Source organism: Peromyscus maniculatus, chromosome 9 (assembly GCF_049852395.1).
Source record: "Peromyscus maniculatus bairdii isolate BWxNUB_F1_BW_parent chromosome 9, HU_Pman_BW_mat_3.1, whole genome shotgun sequence".
In the NCBI taxonomy this organism is placed as follows: domain Eukaryota; kingdom Metazoa; phylum Chordata; class Mammalia; order Rodentia; family Cricetidae; genus Peromyscus; species Peromyscus maniculatus.
The window spans coordinates 72,764,051-72,785,102 of NC_134860.1; the positions used below are offsets into that span (position 1 = coordinate 72,764,051).

General features: G+C 43.3%; 1 protein-coding gene across 8 annotated transcripts in view; it reads right to left on the reverse strand.

The window, feature by feature from the left end:
- Window positions 1-21,052, reverse strand: part of Lrch1 (leucine rich repeats and calponin homology domain containing 1) — a 206,246-nt gene that overhangs the window by 29,300 nt on the left and 155,894 nt on the right. For 4 of the 8 annotated variants that reach the window (XM_076545368.1, XM_042285154.2, XM_042285151.2 and 1 more), the window contains 4 exons: window positions 14,507-14,560; window positions 13,723-13,795; window positions 11,216-11,317; window positions 3,099-3,208 (listed from right to left, as the gene is read on the reverse strand). In XM_076545368.1, coding sequence (XP_076401483.1) covers window positions 3,099-3,208; window positions 11,216-11,317; window positions 13,723-13,795; window positions 14,507-14,560 — 339 coding nt within the window. Of the gene's footprint in view, window positions 1-3,098; window positions 3,209-11,215; window positions 11,318-13,333; window positions 13,415-13,722; window positions 13,796-14,506; window positions 14,561-21,052 lie in introns of all 8 variants that reach the window. The other 4 variants (XM_042285157.2, XM_076545369.1, XM_042285156.2 and 1 more) reach the window with 2 other exon arrangements.

Sequence of the window (21,052 nt, forward strand, 5' to 3'; positions counted from 1 at the left end):
ACACAAGCCTTCGCTATGTGAGCATTAGTGTCTCTGGCTCCAGAGAAACATGAGGCAAGAAGAAAACCCATGGAGCTCATGACCATGATAGTCTTCAAGTTCCAAGGCCATCACCAACCTGCCTTCTTCACCTGGCCCTTCAGGGTACTTAGTATGTTGCAGGTGTGCTTACTGGGAGGCCTGGGAAGGGTGTGACTAGTCTATTCTCTAGCAGGAAGTACTGAGCTCAACTTTAAACCCCCGAGCTAAAGCTGCTGCTGAAGCAGAAGCTCTTCTGAAGTGAGCAATAGCTATGAAGGGACAGCTAACTGAGTGATTTGCAATGAGTGAAAACTGCAAAGAGCTCACGAAGCTGGACATTCAGAACAGATCTGTGTGGAGACATCACTTACGTGTGTGTGTGTGTGTGTGTGTGTGTGTGTGTGGTGTGTGCAGACTGTATGTGTGTGTATGGTGTGAGTATAGGCACCGTGTGTGTGTGTGTGTGTGTGTGTGTGTGTGTGTGTGTGTGTGTGTGTGTGTGTGTGTCTGTGTCTGTGTGTCTGTGTCTGAGTTGTGTATGGGTATGTGTGGATGTGCACGCACATGTGCATAAGAAGATCAGAAATCAGTTTCAGGGGTCTACCTCCCTCTCTGCCTTATTTTTGAAGACAGGAATTCTTACTTTTACCTGGATCTCACCAATTAACCTAGGATCCACCTGTCCCTGCCTTCCCAAAGCTGGTGTAGGGTTGTCTGAATGAGAATGAACCCCATAGGTCACATGTCTGAATACTTGGTCCCCAGTTGGTGGAACTGTTTGGGAAGGATTTAGGAGGTGCAGCCTGTTGGAGGAGCTGTGTCACTGGGGGAGGACTTGGACGTTTCAAGAGCCCAGGTCATTCCCAGTATGCTCTCTCTGCTTCCTGCCTGTGGATCGAGATGGGAGCTCCCAGCGCTGCTCAGTGCCATGCCTGCCAGCCCCCATGCTCCCTGCCACGATGGGCATGCATTCCATCCCTCTGGAACGGTAAGTCCCCAAATTAAATGTTTTCTTTTATAAGTTGCCTTGGCCATGGTATTTAATCACGGCATTAGCAAAGTTAGACACTGGGATTACAAGCGCTCATCACCACATCCAGTTTTTTGGTTTTTTTTTTTTTTTTTTTTTTTTTTTGGTTTTTGGTTTTTGGAGACAGGGTTTCTCTGTGTAGCTTTGCGCCTTTCCTGGAACTCACTTGGTAGCCCAGGCTGGCCTCCAACTCACAGAGATCCGCCTGGCCCTGCCTCCCGAGTGCTGGGATTAAAGGCGTGCGCCACCAACGCCCGGCTTCACATCCAGTTTTGACGTGGGTTCTCGGGGTTGTACGTATGTCCTCAAGCCTGTATAGCTGACATTTTTACCAACTAAGCCACCTCCCTAGTTCCTAGACACCTAGTTTTGTAAGGTAATCTTTGTCTCTAATTCTCATTTTTAAATTACTCAAGTTTAAGGTTAAACTTGAGTATTATTTTTTCAACCATCCTCTCACACATCCCGAAGTCTGCCTTTCAAGTTCATGTTCGTTCGTATATGCCAGGCCATTAAGTCTAACTTCCCTGTGCTTGTGGAGGTCTCCCGCCATTTGCTCCTCCTAACAGGCCCCTACACCACTGATAAAGCATCACCTACAGTAATAAAGATGGCGGCTGACCGCTTACTTTCATTTTTATTGAGAACGTTTGTTGCTCCTTTGCTAAATTCACCGTTTTCTGAAATTGTGTATTTCTGTTTCCTTCTTTTGACTATCTCTTCTCAATAGACTATATAAGCATCATATCCATCACCTAAATGCTGCTTGGCATGGAGTCGTGGTTGTGATGGCAAATCTTGGTCGTCAGCTTGTCTGCATCTGGACTCACCAAAACACAAGCTGTTGAGCCCAGCTGTGAGGGGTTTTCTTGGTCAGATTATCTGAAGCAGAAGGACCCACCTATATGGGGGTGACATGTTCTGGTGGCAGCTGGGATAAACAAATGTGAAAGAAGGAAGCTTTGCTTTTAGAGTCCAACATATACTGAAGACCAGTAGCACCCAAGAGTCCTCTAGGCTTTCAGTTCCAGATTCAGTCCGCTGAGATATCCAGTCTCAAGGACTGAGCAATTACTGGATTCTCGGCCTCTCCAGTGTGAGACAATGATTACTGTGATTACTTACAAGTCAATCAGATAAATCCCCTAAATATATACATATATATTTAAGAGATTATTTAAAATTACATATAATTAAAATAAAATACATATACATACATACATACATACATATATGCACATATTTACATATATGTGTATGCATATATATTCATTTCATATATATGTGTGTATGCATATATATATACACACATATATATTCATTTATTCTAACAGTTCTTTCCCTTTAGAAGGCCCTGATTAATACAGTGGCCAAAAAAAATTTGTTAGAGGAAGGAGAGGCTTCAACATAAAATCTGTGGCCCCTCAGGAGCTTTCTTACCCTCTGTGGCCCTAACCATGACACTTCTCTTTGAATGTGAGTTACTTACAAGCTGCCTTTTGCAGCTGACGCCAGCCTCTTCTTGGCGATGGGACTGTTAGTTTCTTATACAATTGTGTCATTTTCCTACATAGACACAAAGACCTTCAGAGTGCCCATGAGGTTCCACAACAGTGCAGTGAACACACAGCCCCAGTCCCCACCTTTACTGAGCTCAAAGTCTTGGATGGATGGCATCCAGGCCAGACTTCACCTTCCATAGGAATGCAAATGGTTTGCTTATTACAAGGTGGACTTAAAAGCTCTGACTGGTTTGTAATACAAAGTTCAGAATACTATATAAATATCTTTAAACTAATGACATACTTCTATTAAGCAAATACATGACAGGTATTCTTTTAGAGTATAGCAGAACCCAGTGATGAGTCTTCATTAGCAGAAACTGAAAGTCAGAGTTAAGGGACTCACTCACTAACAGAGAGTCTCTCAGGGACCCATCTAGCTGGATCTGAACTGGGACTGTGCGCAGCACTGCAGGAAGGCTTTTCCCACACAGAGTGCAGCTTCGGTTCCGAGCATCACACTCTGTCCCCCGCCACCCCAGTACCTCGCGGAGCTGCTCCACCAGCTCCTTCTCTTCCCTCATCTGCTCCATTTTCCTCCGAATCGTGAACTGCGGGTCGATCGACTCCAAATTTCTCTGAGGTCTTAGAAACACTGTAATAGAAATGGAGGGGGGCGAAAATCAATCCGTGTTGCTACACAGGGCTAGTCCTAGTTCAGTTAAATAATCTATTTATCCCAAATTATTTATCTTTCACAGGCGCAAGGGGAGTCCAGGTTCACAGCCAAAGTTTGATGTGAATATTCAAAGGGAAATTATCTCTTGAGTTAGTCTAGGATGTGTGGACTGCCAAGCTGTTTTTGTGGTGACTGAATGAACTGGATGGACTGGATTGAGGGGCGGGTCTCAGAGGGGTGGAGATGAGAGCATGCCATCACCCACTTCCCTCTCCTTTCCACTGTTTCTTCTGTCCTAATCGATATTCTAACTGTACGCTTATCTTTCTTTCAATCTAAGTAATTTAGATCAAATAAGAAGATACTAGAATTGTTTTACATGTTAAAAATAGGCGCAGGAAGCTGTTCTTGTTGGCTTCACATTGAATAAGCCTCTATCCAAAACTAAGTGATAACACGTGGGACTATCTATTTGAGAATGGAATGGAAAAATCCTGCTTTCTGCCCCATCAGCCAGGTGTTCAAAGGGCCAGCTCTCTACAGATGAGCTCGGATTGTTGTCAGAAAGGCTGGCCGGACTACAGGTGGCTTTATCACCGCTGGCTCGGAGGCCTCAGGCTTCCTACCACAGCAGTGGCTGAAAACATGCCTCCTCTGGAGTAGTTCAGAAAATACATACTCTTGGGGCTAGAAAGTCAGCTCAGCTGTCTGCTCTTCCAGAGGACCCAAGTTCAATTCCAGCACCCACACGGTGGCTCACAATTATCTCTAACTCCAATTCCAGAGGATCTGAAGCCCTCTTCTGGCCTCTGAGGGCACCATGGGATGTACATGGCAAAAAGACATACATGCATGGCAAAATATCCATATGCATAAAATAAAAATAAATAAATCTTTTAAGTTAAAAAAAAAAAGAAAATATACACTCTCCTGGGCTGAATGCATAGCTCAGTAGTGAAGCATTTGCCCGGTATATATGAAGTCCTGGGTTCAGGCCCCAGCACTGTGTAGAACAGAACAGAACAGAACAGAACAAATGGATGATGGGGAAAAAAAACTCACAAAACTCATATGCACTAAACATCTAGGTGATAACAACAGTTGGGAATAAAATACTTTCTCCATATGGCTTCCCACTGTCTTTGCACCTGTGGAGGAATGCTCGGAACAGTATTCTAAAAACCAAGTATATTAGGAAGGCTGTGTTTGCAAGGCCATTTTTGCTGGCTATAAGGAGGTCTCAGTAACCAATGACAGCACAGCTCTTCTTGAAGTTGAAGATGTGTATGCCAGAGATGAAACTGAATTCTCCTTAGGCAAGAGAGGCACTTAGGTGAACAGAGGAAAAAAAAAAAAACCTAGTGACTCCTGGAGGCAAACTCAACAAAACCAGAATAATCTGGGGAAAGATAACTCTGGCCCATGGGAAGAGTGATGTGATTCGTGCCAAATTCCAAAGCATCCTATTTGCAAAGGCCATTGGATACCAGATCTGTATGATGCTGCACCCCTCACAGATGTGCGCTAATGAAAAGTAAGTAAGTAAAAGTGGATTTGCAGCCTTCCAAAAATATTCTACACGTAAAGAATGATTTTAGTAGCCGGGCATGGTGGCACATGCCTTTTATCCCAGCACTTGGAAGGCAGAGGCAGATGGATTTCTGTGAGTTAATGACCAGCGTGGTCCACATAGTGAGTCATATGCCAGCCAGGGCTAGACAGGGGGGCCCTGTCTCAGGGGGGAGGAGGGGGTGCTGACTGTAATTTTTTCTTGCTAGAGATTTTTTTAGCCTCGAGACACAACGCTGCTGCTGCTTCTGCTGCTGGAAGTGGAGTGGTCTGGTTCTCTCTGTGTGGACTTTTAAGATCTGGCTGGGAGCGGGAGCGGTGCTGTCATTCAGGAGAGTTTGTGCAGAGAATTCCCACATCAGAAATCACCACCACCTAGCAAGTGGTAGGGACACCACAACAGCAATAATAGTTCCAGCCACTCTCACTTAAACAGCGCTGAATACGAGGAGCGTGCAACTTTTATTCTGCCATTTCCTACAAGGTCGCTTCAGGAACGACCTCAGTCTATCACACTTTAAAAATTAAATATGGCTTGCAAATATAACACCTAGAGAAAAAAAAACAACTGTGTGTACTTTGTGTACTTAAATATTGAGTGCTGGAAGACTGTATCCATCTTAATCCTCTAGTTTCCTTTCTACACGAGTTCAAGGACGCCAGAACCAGCACCGAGATGCTTGGGAAGATGAGAAGTGTGACAGACACAATCTCTGCCTCGGTTCTTGGAGAACGAGGCTGACCTAAGGGCGTACAAGGCTTTCCGGAACTGCAGAAAGGAGTCTGTACCCTGGACTTAGGATGGAAGCGAAGCAAGATGTCACTGGTAAAAAAAAAAAAAAAAAAAAAAGTGCATCACAGGAGTCTCTGGAGTAAGACCGGTTCAAAGAAAGAAAGAAGGAAAGCCAAGGCTAGCAAAAGGAGGCTAATGTGATCCAGTTGCTGGGCAGAAGAGTTAAAAAGAAGGCGAGGGCAAGATGACCAATGAGAAGCAACGGGGGTACAACATTGGGAAGAGAAACACAGGGTAAAACCAACAGCGGCCTCGGCTCCCAAAGATGCTAACCGAATTTACCAAAAAAGTCAAGGAATGTGGACAGAGCTTGGTAATGCACCCACGCGTCACCAAGGGGCACCTCGACCCCACTCCAATACGCCTACTGTTTGCTTTGGAGGTCATTTCCCTCTTACATTTGTTCCTGGAGAAATCTTATCTAATACGACCTGCTTGATATTTTCAATATGTTTTTATTGGATGATTCCATTCTGAATCTGAAAATATGAGGAAGTTGAATGAACTGTGAACTCTGGCTTAACTGCACACGATCCTAGCATCTGTCTGTGTTAGCAGAACCCCGTGAGGGATAGCAGGGGAATGCAATGACGTCTGGGTTTTAATTTCCTGACATGCCTGTTTATTTTAAATTCCCTGTGCCTCTGAAAAACAAAACCCGCACACTGGGGTGTTTGTTCTGTGAACTGCAAGCAATCAAAAAAAAAAAAAAGTATTTCAACTGTAGTTTACAGTTTTAAACAAATATTGCAAATGTACATACAATTATTGGAAATGAATTTATGTAGCATATACACTAAAATTATATGATTAGTTATAACTACTGTGGACTATTTAAGAATTTTAAAGAAACCCTTTCAGCTAATGAACCTGCCAGCTTATTTCTTTCTGAAGCTAGTCTTCAGGAAACTGCCCTATGTAAGAATTATCCTGGCTTGTCTTAATTCCCTATTACATCATTTCAAGAGCTCCCTACTCAATTCAGGGGACTGAAAGTTTAACTTGAAGATATATAATAATACTCAAATTGTTAGCATCTGCTTTTCAATGTCATCCGGTTTAACTATAAATTAAAAAGAGGGGAAAGTGAGCTCTGTAAGCGAGTGTGCACACACACACATTTACACACTTGTGCTCAGGAAGAGGGGAGCAGATGATTGAGATACAGAGAAAAATGAGCTCTTCGTTGTTTAATTATCAGGGAGCAAATGGTTAACAGTTGCAACAGGCCATAAGACTTGCTGGGTATAGTCCACGTAACAGGATCAAATATCTAAACGCAGGCCTGTAGAAGATGGTGATATCTGTATATGGAGGATTCCACTGATCTTCCCATCCTTTCTATGTTTCAGTCTACGGCCTCTGCACCTTTACCCCATAATCTCTACTTCCCATGGACATCAAAGGTGCTTATCTGTACATCTCTGGCACTCATCACTCTGTATTGCTGCATAACATGCACGGCTCTGCAAGAGCCCAATGGCATGCTCTGCTGTATCCCACAAAGGAGGGTGCTGAGACAGGTCTTGGATGAGTAGAGCAAACAACTATTTCCAATCTCTTGGGAAGGACGGAAGCATCTGAAGATTATCTTCGCAGAAACTATACTGTCCTGATGACTCGTTTCTCGATTTCTCCTCTCACGGAAAAAAATCCAAATTACTTTCCAGGTCTGAACACATTAACCTCTAAAACAAAAGTTCCACAGCAGCAGACACTGTGTCCATCTTTTTCGGAGCTGCATGTGGGTTAGAGGCGTGCTTAGCACAGGGAGGCACTTAACAGGCGCACACAACAAAACCCTTTCTCCAGCTGCTACCTTTCAGTTAAGGAAAGGACGCTCACAGTTCTAAAGCAGGCTTTGGCTTTACCACTTCATTAATAATTAAAAAATCATGCATTTTGCACAAAAATTATTAGTTTACTAACATACCCCTATTACCTAAACTAAATAGAATTAAAGGAAATTTCTTCTCTGTGAAAGCATGGGGCTTTGAAATTTAGCCTCCTCTTTCTTGGAAGTTAAGAATGTGAACTAGTGTAGCTTTTTATATGTTTAAATTCAAGGGCAGACATACAATGACTTTGAACACTTATGAGTTTTAGATTCCAGTGGGCTCTTGGGAGCCAGAAATAAGCCAAACAAATTCATTCATTTCCTCCTGGTGCTCCAAGTAAATTAGGTGCATTTACTGACCTTCAAATGCTGAAATTTCCTCTCTGTTATCTTGGGCAGTTTACTTAACTCAGATATTGTCATTCCTATGTCTACCATGTACCACATAAAAAGGTAAACAAACAAGCAAATGCTTTGACTCAACACCAGTGCTCATCTAACATCTCTGAACCCAAGGACCAGGCATTCTAATTTGAAGCCAGGGTGGAAAGCCACTGAAGAACTTCCCATATCCTCAGCTTCCCTGTTTTTGTAACAGGGTGAATAAGACCTTAGTGCTACACTGTCATCAAAAAAGAAACAAAAATGTCTGTAAACCGGTTGGAGATGGATGTCCATTCACTTACTCTTATACAAAGATCAATTTTAAATAAGTCTAAATTAGTACCTATGAATTCACCACAAGTGAAAAGGCAGAAACATCTCAAAAGAGGCCAGGATGGGTTTTTTACTTCCGAGTAAATGGGTAAAGAAAGGGAAGACTAAGCCACAAAAGAAGAGCTAGGTCAGGAGAAGAGGGTGAGTTCTCATAAATGAGCAGAGGGAAGGGGAGTCACCCCAGCCTGTGGCAGAGGCAGGCAGAGTCACAGATGGACTTCCATGCCATCTGTCCCTGTCGGGGACTGACTTCAGAAACTGTGAGTCTCCAAATGCCCAAGGTTGGTCAAGCCTGTTTTGCCATAAAAGAAAAAAAATCTCTTTGAAGAATATGTTACAAAGAAAATGGTGAATTTAAAATGAGTTCAATTTGGAACAGAATGTTGGAAGGGGTTTAAATGAAAGGAGAAGTTTTTGTGTGCAAAATGAGGCGATAAACAAAGAAACGACTATTCCAAGTGTGTGAAGCTAATAACTAAAGGTTACGTTATGGTGGTCTACGCTATCATTTGTGTCAGAGAACGAAGAAGCTGAGGAAACAACTAATGTGCACATCAGTATTTCTGGACACGCCAAGAAGGCCTAGCGTGGAAGGGTCTGGCTCTATGGAAGCACCGAGAACAACATGGAAAGCATGTGCGCCATGATCCTCAGCTCTTCTCCTGCATGGCCTCTGCAACCGAGACAGAAAGCATGCTGCATTCGCAAGGCCAAGTCTAACACACAGGGGATGAAGATGTGTGTCACACTTCGGACAAATCAAATGAAGAAAAAACGAAAACCACCAAAGACATCTGACACGATTGCCCAATCCAGAGGAATATTGGAAACAATCCTTTTAATACTGCTGTGGTACTATGTGGTAAATCCCTGGAACTGTTATACACAGGAAAGAAAGGTCATGTAATAAATGCAAGGCTTGTTTTATTTTTAGATGTTCACGGTGATTACTGGCTGTCGACATCTCAGAACTTCCAATAAAAAGGCGGCCTGGCCTAGAGCCTTGCACATCAGGTCCTCACTGGTACAGTGAGTGTAGATTTGCTGACAGGAGACAGTCGAGAGCTGGGAATAGAGGGCTCCCTGGTCCCTATCTCACAGCGACATCCACACAGCACCTGGACGGTCTGATATTGGTCGGTTCACACACCAGCAGAGAAATTCTGCTGTTTAAAATTTCTAAATCTTTCCCAAGTTTAAAAAAAAACTCCTCTGGTTTCAGACATCATTCCCAAGGAAATACCAACTCACACATTAATCTTTCATACTAGGCTTATTTCCTGTAAATAACAACCAGGTTTTGGGAAAAGCAGAAACTCCTCTTCATAACTGGTCATCTATTTTTAAATAAAAGAACAGCTTATCAAGAAAGTTTCCACCAAATCATCCCCAGCTTCCAGAATTTAAAGCAGGATGATGTAAGAAGGGGATATTGTTTCATGATTTTTTTAAATTATGCTTATTTTCAGTGAAAAAAAAAATGTTAGACCACCAGTTCTTAACCTGTGGGTCTCGACCCCTTTGGGAGTGAACAACCCTTTCATGGGGTTGCCTAAGACCATCAGAAAAATCAGATACTTACATTATAATACATAACAGCAGCAAAATTTCAGTTATGAAGTAGCAATGAAATAATTTTATGGTTGGGGGTCACCACAACATAAGGAACAGTATCAAAGGGCCACAGCATTAAGAAGGTCAAGAACCACTGATTTAGACAACTAGGAAATACTAATATTTCTTGTAGAATCAGTTTATCAGAATATGCATTATTCTTTAACAAGTAGAAAATCTGGCTGAATTTTAAGCAGAGATCACAGCAAGTAGTTATAGATATTATAGAGAGCACATTTAACATCCAAGATCACAGCAAGTAGTTATAGATATTATAGAGAGCACATTTAACATCTGAAAACATACATACTGCTATGTGTGCATAATGGTTAATGCCTCACATCTCAATTCTCTGTTTCATTTAATATTTCTTCTATCATTTTGTAGTTTGAGGCAAAATGTTTACAACTCGGGTTAAACCAGAACAGTGATTTGGATATATGTAGTATATAGTTCTAAATAATTTTATTTTTATCTTGAACTGGCTGAACTATCTAATTGAGACAAAAGTAGGATATCCATATTAAGACTCCCTGGGTGTCCCCAATTTTTAAAAATTAATACATTATTTTCAGACTAACTCAGCATCCTTTAATGTGAGTGAATTCACACCAAAAAAAAGTATAAAAGTCAAGATGTATAAAAACTTTGAAAAACCCGGGCGGCGGTGGTGCACACCTTTAATCCCAGCCACTTGGGAGGCAGAGCCAGGCAGATCTCTGTGAGTTCGAGGCCAGCCTGGTCTACAGAGCGAGATCCAGGACAGGCACCAAAACTACACAGAGAAACCCTGTCTCGAAAAACAAAACAAAACAAAACAAAAGAACAAAAAAACAAAAACAAAAACAAAAAGCAAACAAACAAACAAAACCCTTTGGAAAAATAAAAAGGGAAAGGTAATTTCTCTTCATTTTTAGAAACTTCTCAATGTCAACATTATTTTCAGTGCAAAACTCTAGGATTAGCCTTGGTACCTTTAAATCTCCTTAAAAACGCCATGTGATAAACATAGCTCATAAAAGATCAACCTTATTTTTTGAGGCAGGGCTCCACTATACAGCCTCAGGTGGCCTCAAACTGGCTACCCTCCTGCCTCAGCCTCCCCTATGCTGGGATTATAGGAGTGTATCACCACACCCACATTCTAAACCAGAATGTGTGAGATCAAATGTCTGCAGATGAGCAGACAAACCAAACCAAACCCCAAACAAAATAGGCAGAGAAGAGAGTACTGTAAATCCTCCCCAGACTCAGCACCCTCAGGGATGTAAAGTGTCAGGCCATCCACTGTTGGGCAACAGTTCACATGCACTTGTCCGGACTTTGCCTTCGAGGCTTCCTAAGCATGGAGCATGCAGGTCCACATCTACTGTCTCTAGCCACACACGAAGCAATGTGCGGCCCAGTCCCCGGCTTATTCACAAAAGCATGGAAGAAGAGACAAAACACCTACCATTGTCACTGTCTCCTTCAGAGGGAACACTGTAGCTAGGGCTGTCCCATGTTTGTGCCTGCGTAAGTTTGTTGAAGGAGATAGGAAGAATGAGGGCTGGGTCTGCAGGAGAGCGAGAGAGCCAGGCGGACAGTTGCACAAGGACCAGGGGAAACCAAAGGGGCCGCAGGATTTCACACGTGGCATAAGGTTCGCATGGAAATGGAGTGGATTTCATTACACGGGATTTAAATTCAAACGTACAATATGGGAGGAGAATGAGAGATGGCGTATGGAATGAAAAGAACGATAGAAACTGAGTGTTAGTACTCATCGGTCACATACTTTGCATGCAGTTAATATCCTTAATCTTTAACAGCCCTGCAAGCCTGCAGCCTGGAGTACTCGTGGGTCACGGCAGCAGAGGAGAGAACTAATTTATGCAGTTGAAAGTGAGAGGCCTAGCAGACACCCTTTGCAGACCCTTTAATCAACTAACCAGCAGAGGCAACTGCGAAATCCACCCAGAGCTGCGGGTCCCACTAGACAAAACTCAACATGGATAAATGTATCTGCTATTTAAAAACAAAAGGATCACAAAAGTGCTGATATTTTAATGCTCTTTAAAAACCAAGACAGTAGTTTTTAAAGACACTCCCATAAGATAACATAGTGTGTTTAATTAAGAACTGAACGTCACCAACTTTTCCTTGAACCCTTGAAATACCTTAAAACTCACTTGTCAATATTGCTCAGTAAAACATTTTTGAATACTCAGTAGTCAACATAAAAAAAAAAACCAACTAGCTAATGGAAGAAAAAAAAGGAAACCTCTCAAGAACTTCTGAGTTAGCTATTTATAAAATGATAACACATCTTATTTTTGTGCTCCATACCCAGAGAGTAATTTCACTGGGTAGTTAAGGAATCTGCAATTGGAAACTTGGGGAGAAAATAGCATTTGTTTTCTCCAGCTGAAAATAACACTCTACTTTTCATCTCCTCACAGAACTTGAAGGGTGCACACTGCAGGGAGAAGGCACTCTCTGACTGGGTAAGCTTACCAAGTCTCTATAAATGCATTCAAAGTCATTGAACCCATTTTACAACTAGGTTACAGCGTTCAACATTCAAAAGACTATCAGTCTTTGGAAACTCATCCAACTTTTGATTTCAACTATGAAATTTTTTTTTAATTTTGCAGAACTGTCCAGAAGGCTTGAAAGCATCTGTAGCCCCACACGAGGCAGAGGAGGGTCACAGAAGTTACCTCCATTTCTCCCAGAACAGAGCTGGGATTGTGGAGATCAAGGCACAGCCCAGATGTAGCCAAACATGCTTAGTTTCACCCCTGAGGAGGCCAGTCATTTGAGTTTTATACTACTTCATCTAGGCTTTTCCTTTCTGTAACATACTCTCTAGGGCTGGAGATGTAGCTCAGTGGCAGAACACTTGCCTTGCAGGTGCAAGGGCCTGCGTTCAATTTCCAGGACTGAAAAACCAAAAACAAAAAACCTAGGGACCCTGATCACTCTAGAGGCATTTTTCCTACTGGTTTTTTTCTTTCAATACTCTAACGGCCAGGAAACCTCACACCTGACCACATACTGCCCACCAATCAAGGTGCTCCAAGAACAAAACACTTCCTTTATAAATGAATCTTCTTTCCCTTTCCCACAGCTACCTTCATTTCAAGCCAGAAACTGGTAATCATACTGTTATCGTACTGCTTTCCCCCCTAAAGTCAAGAACGCCTGTGTCCTCTATCAAGTGTGCTTACATACATGTGTCTAGGCCCTTTATTAGAATCCACTTAACAGCATTAGTGGTAAATACGGTAAGCACCAAAGAAACTAAAATTTAAAACAAAGGAGGTCCTAAAAGAAGGCAGAGCACCAAAGCTAGAAATATATATAAAAAAGGAAATAGATTTTTCTATCTAGAGTCCTCTTTTAAAAATTAAGGGGGACTTTGCACATTGCTATAACTGTTTTTGTTAATATAGTAACATAAATTACAATCAAGTAAATCAAAGAGTCAGATGCTTTCCTAGAAGAATTTCTTCCCCTGACTCCTAACCACTCATATAAGCCTTAAAATGCTCACCCTCTCCTGTGAGTCAATGCAGAGAGACCTTACCATGCTCAGAAAGCAACTGGGGGCATCTTGGGTAGGACTCTGCCTTCAGGTTGCCCTTTAGCTCATCAGGGCACCAGGAACCTTTGGGGTAAAGGGAGCTTTTATTTTCCATGGGTTAAAAAGTTCAAGAGAATGTTCCTTCCCTACTCACAGGTGCCCTTTGTCACCTTTCTTTGCTGTGAGTCAAAAGAAAGCAGGCTGCCCATTCCTGGAAGCACAGACCAAACAGCTCGATGCCATCCCCTGACCTCCCAAAGCACAGCTGTGCTGACACCAGGACCCCAGCTGACTAGAACGGGCAGGGTTCCTAGTACTCAGGTAGACATGTGAAAGGCCACAGAGAAACTATCTGAGTCATTTAGTGTCAGAATCAGCAGAGGTTAACATACCCGAGCGGGGCTTCAGGCCAAACGGAGCTGTGACGTTTGCAGTTGGAGACATTGAAGGGGAGTTCTCTCTCATCTGTGGGGTGAGAAGGAAAGACGGATGGGGATAAAATGAAGAACTAGAGGTACTCATATGGTCAAGGATTATTATAAAAACCACGCTGTATCTTGCTAGTGCTGGACTGTGATGAAGCCTTGGCTTTAAAAAAAAAAAAGATCATTTTGCTAATGCTTAAGAGGCAATCAGCCGAATGTTTTTAGGCACTCTAGTAAATCGTGTTACTAGTACTGTTTTGTTGTTTTATCAAATTTTGTACTTGCTCACTATAAAAATATTTTGTAGTAGCATAATGCTGGTGACCCACTTCTCATCCGACACAGCTAAATGCGCGTGTGCAGGTATCCCAAAGGGCACACCCAGTGAAGCCTCTCTGACACGGAGAGATGAAACAGTTAACGCTGAGCAGACCGCTCACCCACACAGAAGCTGCATGCTGAACCATCACAGGTAACGGCAATGCCATCGATCTGAGTGATTTTTTTTCTGCCGTTTTCTATCAAGGCATCCCCATGCCTAGTTTTCAAAAACTCTTTCTCATAAAATTAATTTTTAATTATACATGGAGCCAAGCAAATCTGTGACAGTGAGTGACAACTAATGAAAGACCCCAGAGGCCTTCCATTAACTCATTCATCCCAGTGTTATAGACGATCCATTTCTGTGAAAGATAACTCAGTTCCGTCTTCACGGAACGCCTCGGCTTCCATTAATCTTCAGGAATCTTACCTCATTTGGAGAATACTGGCTCCCATTACTCTGTAGCATTAGGTCATTCTGCACCTTAAGGAGGAGATAATTGTGTAAGTTCCACCCGATTGTGAGAAAGAGGAGGCAAGGACTGCATCTTTCTCATTTCCATCAGAGCCCTGACCCCAGAAGCACACCATCGCAAATGCTCGATTAATCCATGTGTTAAATAGCGGAGAAGGCCAGACTTCTATTTTCTAAAACTACACAGCTGTATTCGTAGCAGAAAAAAAAAAAGTACCGGGAGGATAGCACAGATTGAGATAAGAGATCCCCACAGAGGGACCCTTCCCAAGTACCTGTGAACACATCTTACTTGGCAGGGTTGCCAAATGCCTGCTGGCTCCCTTCTCCGATTTAATTATGGGTTTTTAAAAATGGTCCAAGCCAGTTGTTCCAAAATATACAGAAGCGCATTGGGAGCTTTCAGTAAGTACACATGCCCGCACCCCAAGTAACCTTGAAAAACCTCATTCCCATGACCAGTTTAGTATCAGTTTGCTGTGACGATCACTGATTAGGAGAAATGCTAAGGAACCAAGCATGGCTTACTTATGATCGCTAATAAATACGTTTAGGGATAGGTAATAACACCTTCATGCATGCCACCACAAAAGCATAAATCCAAGATGCCCATTCTGTTGGGACTGCTATTAAAAAATATCCCTAATTTATGTGAACCCAAGAGAAAAACACATTTAGAATAAGATGCCATTCACGTCCCTATCCAATTAAGGGTCTCTGTTAGAACTGCCAACAAGTGGTATCATGCTTACTCTTTAAGTGACTTCTTCCAGGTTTCCCTGCTGTCCCCCCAAAACCTTCCTCTCTTCAATCCTATTTCTACACAAGCAGGCAAGGTGTTTTCTCACTGCATGGACGCCCACGCTACCCAATTGCATGTGGCCAGTCTTCTAAAGGACGTTTAGGGAAGATCATCTGAGTGGAGGCAGACCCCTCTACAAGCCTTGCCTCACCTCTCAGCATCGTTACCCACTGCACTCAATCCTCCCAGGCCACCCTCACTCCGGGCCCATATCCAAAGTGGCCACAAATCCTTTTCCTTCCTTTCCCAAAGAACACAGGAAACAGACTCGGGATGGCAAGCCACACCGTATTCTTGGAATATTTTCAACATCAACATCCTCTTTCATTCACTCAACAATTCTGCTACCTCACAGGCCTCACACTCTAGACCTCCATAGCCAAAGAAGCCACATGCAGCATGTGTGGGCAACAAATGTTGGCAAACTGATGGCCTGGTGAAAGGGGGTGTAGACATGTAACCGAGTAACAAGTGAGACCTCAGAATCAGGAGAGTGGCCTCTAGAAGCCACATTTAACTTCCGTTTTCTTCATCTCATGACTTGCTTTTCGCATCACACCAGCTGTTCACCCTTTCCTTCTGGAAGTCACAGAGACCTGCCTGTCATACACCCAAAGCTGTTTTGAGAAGGAAGACAAGGATGCCTTATGCTAGACACGGCTACTCACTGATGCAAAGGAAAACATACAGCATGCTAAATTAGCCAAGAGCACTGTATGCCGAACAGAGACGGGTTCAGGAATCCCTGACCCCTGGAAGCTCTGGCAATCTTAGAGACAACTAAGTTTGGCTTCGAGACAGGGTCTCACTGTGTAGTCCAGGCTCACCTTGAACTTGGAAGCCTCCGGCCTCAGTGTCAAAATTATAGGTAGGCACCACCATCCACAGCCAGACAGGCTACACTTCTGTGTCAAGGTATGACAGTAGTCTGGGCCTGCCTTAGCCTGGCTTGTGGTATTGTGTTCCCCAAAATATTGTGTACCCTAATAAACTTATCTGGGGTCAGAGAACAGAAAAGCCACTAGATACTTAGGATAGGCAGTGGTAGCACACGCCTATAATCCTCGCATTCCAGAGGCAGAAATCCATGTGTTCAAGGATACAGCCAAGCATGGTGACTCAGGCCTTTAATCGCAGGGAATGGTGGTAGAAAACAAAGATATACAAGGCATGAGGACCAGAAACTAGAAGCATATTTGGCTGGTTAAGCATTTGGCTGGTTAAGCTTTTAGGTTTTGAGCAGCACAGTTCAGCTGAGAGCCATTCGGATATGAGGACACAGAAGCTTCCAGTCAGAAGAAACGGGACCAGCTAAGAAGTTGGCCAGGTGAGGTTAGCTGTGGCCTGTTCTGTCTCTCTGATCATCCAGTGTTCACCCCAATACCTGGCCTCAGGTTTGATTTTATTAATAAGAACTGTTAAGACTCCCGCTACACTGGCTAGAGTTAGTTCACCCTGGAGGAGAACGTGCGGCTACTGCTTGGATGATAACAGACTTCAGCACCTGGCTCTGTGCAGGGACACCAAATGACAAAGTCAGGCACCGGGCTCAGTCGATATTTAGTACACATCCATCCTCGTCTATCCTTTCCAAACTCTTTCACCATTTCCTGGAAGCAACGCTCATGAACTCCTTAGAGTGCTGGGCTTCTCGCCTTCCACCAAGACAAGCTTTTAAGGAAAGGTTTGATCAGGCCTTGCCGAAGTTTGGAGTGTAAGAAGACTGAATACAAAGAGGCAATCCAGTGTGCTGAAACAGCTGGGCCTACCCATTACCATGGTAACCGACCCAGCCAGTCGCTCAACCTGGAGTTTCAGGGTCCTGCATCCATGAATGGGTAATGCCAACTCTTGCATTTCCTAATAGTCATCTGGAATATACACTGCTAAGAGTAGTCCCTTTGTGGCCTTCCAAGTTCCCATGGTGACACACAGTAGGACCCAGAGAATACTGATGGAAGAGATGGAAGGAGGAAGTCCTGACTCCATGAACGTTTGACTTAGAAAATTTCTGCTTTACTCTCGTGTAAAAATGCACCAATCCCACCACCACCATTTTGGTGTGTGTTTGTTTGTTTGCTTGCTTGCTTGTTTGTTTCAGAGAGAGGGTTTCACACAGCCTGGGCCTGCCTCAAGCAAGGCTACTAATGAACTCCTGACCCTCCTGACTCTGCCTCCTGAGTGCTGATGTTACAGGTGCATGCTACCACGCAATCGGCTGAATGCTCTCAGTAGAGTGCTCAATAAATTCCTTCAGGTTTTATTATAAAGTGGGCATTACATTAAAGGATTTTGCCTCACTGCAAGCTAATGTAAGTTCTCCGACCCCATTAGCAGTAGGCTAGGCAACAGTTCTTACCAGAGTAGATAGCTTAAATGCATTTTCAAGTTAATGTTGCTTTTAACTTAGCAATAGTTTATTGGGAACAGACGCCCATTGTAAGGCAAGAAGAACCTGTGTTGATAAGGCATATGAAATAGGAAGCACATGGCCTGGCACCCAGCAAAGCCTCCTTTTCCCCCCTGCATCAGGAAGAAGTATTTTTGAATAGGGACATAGTGTTGGAATTGTGCCCTGGAGATGCAGTGAAGCTATTTCTTTGTCTAGAAGACTTGTGCCCTCTTCACCCTGAAGTCACGCAGCAGGAGTCACAGGGAGCGGAAGTATCTCTTCACAGACTTCTCATCGGTCACAGGGGGGAAACGAAATAATCCTAATACAGTGATGAAATGGGGTTAGATAACAACTGACTGTCTGAATTACAACAAGCAATGGGAACGAGAAGGACGGGGCAAGCCCCCCAACCCGATGGCCTGGGAAGAGCACAGGACAGCACCTAGGCGATACCCAAAATGAGAAGGTAGCAGCGCAATCATGAGGAAATGTCAGACAAACACCAAAGGAAGAACATTCCACTAGAAAGGGAATGTTCTGGGAATGTGGCTCAGTTGGTAGAGGACTGGCCTAGCATGCACAAGGCCCTGGGTTCAATCCCCAGCACTACATAAACTGGACGTGGCGGTGCACACCTGTAATCCCAACACTCCAGAGGTGGAGGCAGAACGGACTGAAGTTCAAGATCACCATCTGCCTACACAGTGAGTTTGAGGCCGGCTTGGGATACATCAGACCCTATCTACAAAAGAAAAGGCCTAGCAGGAGCTATGGTGACACATGTCTATAATTCCAGGGTTTGGGAGGTAGGAGTAGGATGATTACAAGCTCAAGGTTATCTTCTGAACTATCAAGAGTTCTAGAACACCCCGGGCTACATGAGATCTTCTTTCAAAACACCAAAAGAGAAAAGGTCTGTATTCTCTACAATTTCAATGTCGTAGAATTATCATTCTCAGAAACATGGCAAAGCAAAGAGGACTATAAAGAGACCAGAGAGATTCGGCAACCAAACACAAAGCCTGACACTGACTGAAGTACACATCAAAGGGTCAGGAATGCTCAGAGAACTATTTTAAATCAACTGTTCTATCTGGGATCTGGAGGGCTGAGGACAGAAAAAAGGCTAATCAGCATATACTTCTGACATGGAAGACGGAAATTCGTCTGCAGAAGAATCCCTGTTTGTACACCATGTAACACTGAAATGCTAGGGAGAGTGATGTCCATGCTCTTAGCTATTCCAAAGAACTATAGATGTAGAGAAAAAAGGAGAGATTCCAAATAATAAACAGATATGGGAAAACATCAGGTTGAATCTCTCTGTCCAAAAGGCAAGAGATTGATTGGAAGTGTTTGCACTTCAAAAGTCTTGGGTTTCAATTGTTTGCAAATCCATAAGAGGAGCTTGGAAACAGGGCTCTAATCTAAACAGTTGGTTTTCATTTCATGTATGCCTTATACACATGGTCTGAGGAGATTTTATTCTGTACTTCAAGCACACCCGTGTTGTAACTTTGAACTTTCTTATGAGATCAAGAGCAGAATTTTATATCTGTAGTGTCCTGGTAGTGCTAAAAAGAGTTTCAAGCTCTGTAACATCTTGGATTTGCATACTAACAATATTTATCCCATAAGTGGAAAATTATATTTTTATAACTTTTATAGAACCTGTAATTTATTTTTATAATCTTTTTTAAGTTAAAATATTTCTAAATATGAAACGTTTTTAAAAAGTGAACCTAAGCCGGGTGGCAGTGGCTGTATGCCTTTAATCCCAGCACTTGGGAGGCAGAGTCACGCGGATCTCTGTGAGTTCAAGTCCAGCCTGGTCTATAGAGAGAGATCCAAGACAGGCACCAAAACTACACAGAGAAACCCTGTCTTGAAAAACCAAGGGGGAAAAATGTGAGTCTACAGGGAGGGGCTAGAGAGACAGTTTAGAGGTTAAGAGCACTTCTTCTTTCAAAGGCCCTGGGTTCGACTCCCAGGACACATATGGCAACTTACAACCATCGATAACTCCAGTTCCAGGAGATGTGACACCCTCTTCTGCTCTCTATGAGCACCAGGCATGTATGTGGTGCATACATATGAGCAAAACACTCATACACATAAAAAAAAAAAAAAACCTTTAAAAAAGTGAGTCTACTCATTCTCAAACAGAGAGCATAAGAAACCAGCACAGGGCCACCTGCAAATAAAAGTCCCCTGATGTTCAATCCTGGTTCATTTGCAAAGGTGGCACCATGATTCTGTCTGAAGACCACACCGATAACAGTAACTGAGCAGGAGAATAACAGCATTTACATGCCCGCTACTGTGAGATTTCTCCTGAATCATCTCATTTGAGCTGTACAATAGCTATTATCAGACTGAAATTTACCAAATATAAAAGTAAAGTTTAGAGAGGTTAATTAAGTTGCACAGAGTTAGCAATTCAGAGACAGGGCAGCTAGGTAAGGTAAACACTAGTCCCTACTCTAACAACGTAACCACACTCTCTGCAAACCCGGCTCTTGCCTCTACATTTCTTTTTTCCTTGTTTCTTTTGCACAGACATGTTGAGTGTGAAATTGCTTTATTATTTCATAGGACATGTGCAGGCAGCTCCAGGACATATACTGGTTTGTAGGGCATCTCAGTACTTCAAGTGGCCATCTTAAACCCACTCACTAGGAAGAGTGGAACAGAGTGTAATAGGCTCTGTGGTAGTTTGAGTGAGAATGGCCACCATAGGCTCATATATTCAAATTCTTGATCCCAGGTGATGGAACTGTTTAGCGAGGATTAGGAGGTGTGGCCTCATGGGGGGAGGTATGTCTCTGGAAGCAGGCTTTGCGGTTTCAGAAGTCCACACCATTCCCACCAGTTAGCTCCTTCTGTCTCCTTCTTGTGAACCTAAGTTGTGAGCTCTCAGCTACTGCTCCAGTACCATGCATGCCTACCTGCGGCCATATTCCCCACCAGGATGGTCATTGACTTCAACCCTCTGGAACCATGAGCCCTGAATGAAACATTTTCTTTTGTAAGTTGCCTTGGTTACAGTGTTTTGTAACAAGCAATAGAATAGCCAGAAGTTCGTACCATGGAGTAAGCTAATGCTGTGACAGGCCAGACCATGATGTTTTTCAGAGGAATGTGGAAGACTTTGGGCCTCTGCCCTAGGAAAGCAGTTGGATGCTGTTGAGGATGGTTTAACAGGGCTATTGTGGTAGGAGCTTGGAAGCCAGTAGTGCTTAGAGCGATGGCACTATGGAGACCAAGCACAGGTGGTCCCAGGAAGAACAGGATTGGCAACTGG